The following is a 7,471-nucleotide window of genomic DNA, read 5'->3' on the forward strand; positions in this document are numbered from 1 at the left end:
GGAGATTTTAACAAGTCCAAGCTCGGCTCTGACGTTCTCCCCTTTCAACAAGTCCGTTGTTTATTGCTTTCATCAATTTTCTTCATTTTGATTTAAAGTTTTATACTTTCTTGATTTTTAAGTTTTATGTTTGTTTGTTTATATGCAAATTAATACATGACTTGTTTGTTGGGTTGGGTTGCTGTAGATGTCAGAGCAATTCAACCAGGATTTGACTCTATCTGGTAAAATCTCAACTACACATTTCAATATTGCATTTGAGTTTAGAGGAGGATGGTAAAAGGACGATGTCAACACAAAAACCATCAGAAAGTATGGTTTTTTTTTTTTAAAATATATCAAAATGTGATTAAAAAAAAATTTCCCATCAATAAACATCCCAAGTTCTACAATTATAATAATGAGTTAGTTGATGTAATCTTGTCTTATAGATTTTGACAAAAATAAAAGAAAGAAAAAAACTTATCATATGTATAACTTAGTCAAACTATTTATCCGGAATTATATCAAACACCTTATAATATTATGGATAAATAGTCAATACTATCCATAACAAATTAATATTAATCGACATAAATGAGTCAGTACAATCCCACGTACCAAACGAGACCTGAGGGTGTAATTTATAAAATTAAAACCCCATGGCCTATATTGAAAATGACCTCATGGGTCTTTTGTAGTTAGCTTTTAAATATATAAGTTTGTTATTAGGTGGGCATTGAGACCAGAAAATCAAAACATCGAGCTGCACCGAATGGGAAAAAGGAGAAAAAATCGTGTTGACTAAAAAGTCAACAAATTGGCACCGAACTAGACCGGTTCAAATCGGTTCCAGTGTCGGTTTCACAACTTACAAAATCGAACCGGACTAGACCAACTGCGTATTATTTTTATTTTTTTTAAAATTATTTAAGTCCAATGCTAAATTTATAATCCCATAACTAATATTTCCCCAAACTCAACTTCAAAGCACCTTTTTCAGGCCCAATTATATCTCTTTGCATGAAATTGGATCATTTGTGAATTTTTAAGCCAAAAAAATAAAATTTTAGTTGAAAGTTGTAAAAATAAATAATTTGAAAATAAATAAAATAATTTCCTGTCCAAAACTGAAAAAACTGGAAACTGTACCGGAACAGGTTTAAACCGAACCGACCGATTTCATAATATTTTTCATCAAAACGAGACCGAACTGCACCGGTTAAATAGTAATAGTTCCAGTGTGAGGTAGAAACCAAACCGGACTGAACCGCTCCACCCCTACTTTGAAGTACTAAAATTTTCTATATTTAAGTTTTAATATTGAAGATGTTAGGTTAGTTAACTAGGGAGTGAGTCTGCGCCTTGCATCCAAATTCTAGTCTAGATATTTATTCAAAAACCTATTTTAGCATGACATGTTATACAAAAATTCATATAGAGCCTATTTGGAGAGAAAAACCCAAAACTAGTCACTGTTATTTTCTAATTGGTTAATATAAAATTTTAACACATTAAGAACCAAATAAAAAATGACAAGTGAGAGCAGCTCGAGCAGTCCACCGACAGCCGACAGGTTCGGAAAAAAAGAAAAAGACAAGTAATTAGTTTTGGGTTTTTCACTTATAAGAGTTTTTGTATATTATGTCATGGTAAAATGAGTTTATTAGTGAAATCCTCATTCGAGTCCGCCTCCACATCAATTAGACTTATTTTAGACTATCGCTTGAACAAAAATTTATTTTATTTTTTATAATACTATTTGAAATCAATTATCAGAATGGTTTGGTTATAGTTAGAAAAATTGATATTTTATCCTTTTAAATCAATAAAGATAATTTTCTTAAATAATAGCATAGAATAGATTATAAAAGAGTCCACTGCAAGACCATTAAGCACAAAATTTTGGTCCCCAAAAAAAAAAAAAAAAAAAAAAACGCACACACACACATACACAATATTTTGTTAGGCAAAGTGGTCAAATTGGTTGCATCAAAGTAATTTACGGGCTTTCGTCCAAAAAAAAAAAGTAAGTAATTTACGGGCCAAACGATGGGGATGATAATTGGGCTATTAGCTTAATCCAGCAGCGTCTGCAGCGAACTGAGCTGAGCCTAAGTCACGTCAGGTGTCCGTGCCTCTCATCTCACAAACTTGAAGAAGAGAAAGTCAAAATTGTTCAAAATTCAACTCCCAGAAGAAGAAGAGAATGGCGAATCAACATTCTTCATGTTCTTCCTCGCTCGGAAGTCCAGTGCTTTTAGTTTTGTTATTGTTGTTGTTATCTCCCACAGTTCTCGCCAAGTCTCGTCGCCCAATCTCTGTAATGCCTCTGTTTCTTACTTTCTGTTAATTTCTTTATTCGATACTATGCTTGTTGGGATTTTTGTTTCTTTTTATTAATTCCGAAATTTGATGGGTTTTTGCATGTGGGTATTTGGCAGGATATGGAGACGAGGCAAAAGAAGAACCAATGTTATGCAGATATTGAGAGGTACCAACCTCCTTCTCTCTTTTTAATTTCCCATTTACTAATTTTTTGTGCTTTGCCTAGTAGTAAGCATATTGTCAGCTTGCAAATCATAGATAAGATAGTGCTCTGATTGCTCCCTTTTTTTTTTTTTTTTGCTTTCACTATGGGAATAGCGGATTGTGGGGTTGGCAATGCAAGGCTTCTTTGATAGCAAAAGAGAATTGTGCTGTGCGATGCCTTTCTTCAACTTGTTATGAGCTTGTCTACGAGAGTGATCCGGTAAGATGGACTATTTTATACTCTACTTTGTTGGCTTGGTTCCGTTATACTTATTATTTTATGTGGCATGTGTTCTGGTTGTAGCTTGAAGAAGGAGAGAAAGATCTAGTTAGGGGCCAAGAGTTCAAGTACTGTATGCACAAGTAAGTTCCATGTATTTAGGGATACTAATTTTTTTTTTGCTGTACGATTGAGTTGATGCAACATGATAATTAGAATTTTGAAGACGACATAAGGGCCATAGTTGAAAAAATGTAGTTTTTACATTTGATTACTGGATTTTTGAAGGGGTCAATGGTAAAGATTGCTTAGAACATCAAATCACCAACTTTTTATTTTTATTTCCTTGGAAAAAAGGACTTTTCTTTTTCTTTTCATTAGGAAAAAAGGTTGAGAACTGCCCACTGGTTCACTAAGAAGGTGAAAAATCAAGCCTCTTTTTCCTGAATGTAAGAATGTAGCCTTGGCTGCTCTTGTATCCTGTATATGAATATAGAAAACTTGAGATGATTGCGATACCTTAGCCAACAGTACAAAATTGATTTGGCTGATTGAAGTGTTTTACATTTTGCAGTTGAGTGTTGGGGCACTTTAGGGACTTAATTCTTTGTTGGGTTTTCATATTTGCTTGTGTTGACCCGCCTGTGGGCTAATTTGTCTAGTATAGACACTGAGGTTGTGTTGCGATTGGTTAAAGGTAGTAATAGTCAAGGGCAGTTGTTGGACCAGTCTAGGACCTCTTAAAAGACACAATTTCTGGTATTATACTGAAATATATCCTCAGAACTGTACTGACTAGCAAATAGTTGGCATTCATAAAGATCCCCTACCTAATGGAGGTTGGCTAGCTGAGTATTGCACTATCATTTGACAACTGGGATATATTCTTGAACCTTTCTCTTCCTTCTAAAATGTTATTACTATTTTCTCAGTTTTTAATTCAATGTTGGTGGTGCTCATCAAGGCCAGTCTCCCGTGGTTTGTGGCCCTTCAGGTTATACCAGCAGCCACCTTTCGTATTTACTAGCACCAAATTTTATTACGAATTGGATCAAATCTGGTAATTGAGGAACATAATTTTTTTAGGGAGAAGACCGTTCTTTAATGGGAATTGAGGGATACAATGGTGGAATGGATTAGATCGATCCTTTCTTTCGACACCAAAAAAAAAGATAGACAGATCTCTTCTAGTTTTTCTATGCATTCCATGCAGATTGATTTTGTGCTATCCTTATTTCTTTTTTCTGTTTTTTTCCCTCTCATTCCTCAATGCTTGGTTATGGCCAATGTGATAAATTTCTTACTTAAAAATAAAAATAAAATAACTGATCTGGACGTTGGACATGCTACAAAGATTATTGTTATTTAGTGTGAGGATGTGAACCTTATTGTCACTTGGTAATAGTAGATAGTGATGTGAATCATGCCTATTTGGTCTACACTCAATTCATATTATAAATTAGGTCTTTCTGGAAGTGGCTTTGAAAACTTGTTGAGGAATTCTCTGCTTTACGGCAGTGTTGTTAAAGTATAACAAATTTACCATATGTTGGGGATTAGATGTGCTGTGTTGGCTGCCATCCTTGCTTCTGTACTTACTAAGATGCTGAAGTTATATTGGCAGAGTATTTTCTCCTACTGTTCAGATAATGCTACCCTGCTGCCTTTTGTGGTATATAGAGCCTTGAAGGAAGTTGTGATTTTTCTTTAAGTGAAAGTGTATATATAAAAAGTCAAATCAGATGACTAATCCTGCTCCTATAAAACTAGGTTATTTGGTGATGGAGAATAGCATGTCTTTTGGAGCTTCTTTTTACAAAAAATACATGTCCTTTGGAGCTAAAAGGTCCTTTGAATTATGCAACAAGTCAATTGTTCAGGCTACTTAAATGGATGCATTTTAGTTTATTGTAGTTTCAAAAATTACATGCATGTGGGTGTGCTTGGTGATAATGGGATGAGCTGCATGTCCTAAGTATCCAAACTTAGCATAAGAATGCTTTTGCTACAGAGGTTTCAATCCTTACCAGCGTGTTGCTTTGTCTCTGCCCTTTTCTTTTAGTTTGTGCTTAGTTTGCCAGGCTGGTTGAGTAATTTTGTGTTGGTTTTTTGAGATTACTTGTATTGGTGTTGTAAAAGTTGGTGTCTGCTGCAACCTTTTCTTTCTCACTTTTTGGTGATTTTTATCTTACAGTTTCCAATTCAAGCTAGAGACAGTTTACCTACATAAATAATCGCATCAAGGCATTGGCAAATTACTTGGGGTTGTTTTGTAACTCTTGATACATGTTTCCTTGCAGGTTATCTTTGGGAGAAAGCCTTGAGGGTATCAAGGGTTCATTTAATTATTAAATATCTGAGCTAAAAATGTTGCTTGTAAAGTAAGTTCGTATGAACCCATCCATTTCTCCAACTCTGGAAAAAGAAGAAAAAAACAGGATTGATAAAAGTCAGAGTTCATTTTCCAATTCTCCTCTTGCATGCAGTGGAATGATTTGCAGGTTGAGCCGCAAACTAGGTTCAGGCTATCCAGAATGTCTGGCATTAGGGTTCATATTTATCCTTCCATGATTAGGAGTTTACCAAGGCGACAACTAGCAACTATTTTATTTAACGTCTGTAATAGTTACATTAATATGCTTGGACTTTAGTCAATTTGAATGAAACCGAGGATAGCCTAGCATCCGAATTTCTTATGTGCTAGCATATTCAGGAGGCTGTATTATGAATTTTCAGTAAGAGAAATCAAACCTTTGTATATTATCCTGATAGAGATGAAAGAAAATGTGTTGCTACTATTTCAATTTTAACATGGAGGTTCAGAGTTTTACTTCAACTCTATTTTAAAAGGTGTGCTGTGTTTCTTCCTATATTTTGCTTCTTTTTTTTTTTTTCTTTTTTTTTTGGGCCAATCGTTGCTTGATTTCAGTAATTGAAATTTTATCAATCTTACATTTCATTACTTTAGTCTCTGAGCCAGTTTTTTCCTTTTCTTTTCTTTCTCTTTGTTAACGCATAACGAGCCAACAGTTAAGTCGTCAGGGTAAGTCATTAGGATTAAGATAGGTCAAGAGGTCAATGTCATCCCATCCTTAACTAGTGCAGCCAAGCCCCCCCAGCATCTTCTACCAAAATCTTGCCCAGTAATAGGGTTGGATAAAATCAAGCTCCATGAAAAAGGATATATGACAATAAACAGCGAAGAAGAAAAAATATATAATAAAAACAAAACTTTCCCTTTTCTATTTGTTGCAGGGGCCGTCAGCCACTTTCCTTTTCCTAGTATGAGAATGTTTCCTAATATGAGAAAGAAAAAATATATATCTCTCCTTTTTCTACACGGACAAGGTGTTATGGGTAGGCTATAAAATCACCCTAAAGTCTCTCAACTTTTGCAACTCAAATCTCTCAACCAAAGCCAAAAAAGAAACTCTCCCAAGTTCTCAACTCAAAGTCTTAGTTAAAATTACAAAGACCAAAACAATGGCCTCCGTTGAGATGAAGAAGATAACCCTAAAGAGCGAAGACGGTGAGATCTTTGAGGTGGAGGAGGCTGTGGCCATGCAGTCGCAGACCATCAGGCACATGGTGGAGGACGACTGCGCCGATGGCCCAATACCTCTGCAGAACGTGACTAGCAACATCGTAGCGAAGGTGATCGAGTACTGCAAGAAGCACCATGAAGAGGATGCTGATGGCGAGAAGAACAAAGAGGACATTAAGAAATGGGATGTTGAGTTCGTGAAGGTGGACCAGAGTACTATGTTTGACTTAATCTTGGCTGCAAACTATCTCAATGTCAAGAGCCTGCTGGATTTGACTTGCCAGACTGTGGCGGACATGATCAATGGAAAGACACCTGAAGAGATTCGTGAGATCTTCAACATCAAAAATGACTTCACGCCTGAAGAAGAAAAGGAGGTTCGTAACGAGAACCAATGGGCATTTGAGTGAGAGAGTTAAAGATCCCCTACATACCTGTTACTATTACATAATTTAACTTTTTGTCTATTATTTTTCTTCTAGTTATAATTCAATTGTTTGTTTTTTTAAAATAATTTTTTTTGTTAGATGATTGCTCAGATGTAACCAAGATTTCTACAAAACCTTGTTCGTCAAATATTTCTAATGATAGAGTTATGTCTCCTATTTTGTCTGTTAAGAAACTTCTTTGTTGTCGATAAATTCTTAACAAATTACATCTCTTGGAAATGAATCATAGAATAACTAAACTGGACTCACACGAAATCATTTGCATTCATACAAGGGCCATTCTATTAATTTTACATTCAACATGTTAGCTTATATATATATATATTAGGCAATGGGAATTGAATTCACGAGACAAGTCTTGCTTTTGGGGATTTTGGTTATTTTGAGTTGGGCACTATTCTCTTTTCTTTGTTTGGTTTTGGAATTTGGATTCTTCAACTTGGTGGCTGGTTTTGGTTCTGTCTCGGTTTAGTATATGCAACTGAAGAAGACGTACGACGAAAAAATATGCAGGAACAAAGTTAATGACGATTTTAATTAACTAATTATGTTACACAAAAGATTAATGAACAAAATTAACCAATTATGTTAAGAACTTAATGACTTTTCTAATTGGTTCTTCCCAAGTTTGCAAATCGGCCAAGTTACTCTATGGATTGCAATAGAGTTCAACTCAAAATAATAATAAATTGAGATTTGTTTTGTTTTGTTTTGAAGCTGGAAATTTACCATTCCAGATTGAAATTT

The 7,471-nt window shown here is 34.9% G+C and overlaps 2 protein-coding genes across 3 annotated transcripts; both read left to right on the forward strand.

The window, feature by feature from the left end:
* LOC18785527 lies at positions 2,023–5,580 on the forward strand. Of its 2 annotated transcripts, XM_020556675.1 has the most exons (6): positions 2,023–2,302; positions 2,424–2,473; positions 2,626–2,731; positions 2,816–2,874; positions 5,032–5,112; positions 5,218–5,580. In XM_020556675.1, exons 1-5 carry the CDS (start codon positions 2,189–2,191, stop codon positions 5,081–5,083), a joined length of 381 nt encoding a protein of 126 aa, XP_020412264.1. In that variant the 5' UTR covers positions 2,023–2,188; the 3' UTR covers positions 5,084–5,112; positions 5,218–5,580. The 2 variants fall into 2 exon arrangements, with proteins under 2 accessions (XP_020412264.1, XP_020412263.1); XM_020556674.1 differs by having other exon boundaries at positions 2,026–2,302; positions 5,032–5,580.
* On the forward strand, positions 6,215–6,774 carry LOC18787032 (SKP1-like protein 1A). Its single transcript, XM_007221028.2, has one exon. It carries the CDS (start codon positions 6,215–6,217, stop codon positions 6,683–6,685), a length of 471 nt encoding a protein of 156 aa, XP_007221090.1. The 3' UTR covers positions 6,686–6,774.

The sequence above is a fragment of the Prunus persica genome, chromosome G2, assembly GCF_000346465.2.
Source record: "Prunus persica cultivar Lovell chromosome G2, Prunus_persica_NCBIv2, whole genome shotgun sequence".
NCBI lineage: Eukaryota > Viridiplantae > Streptophyta > Magnoliopsida > Rosales > Rosaceae > Prunus > Prunus persica.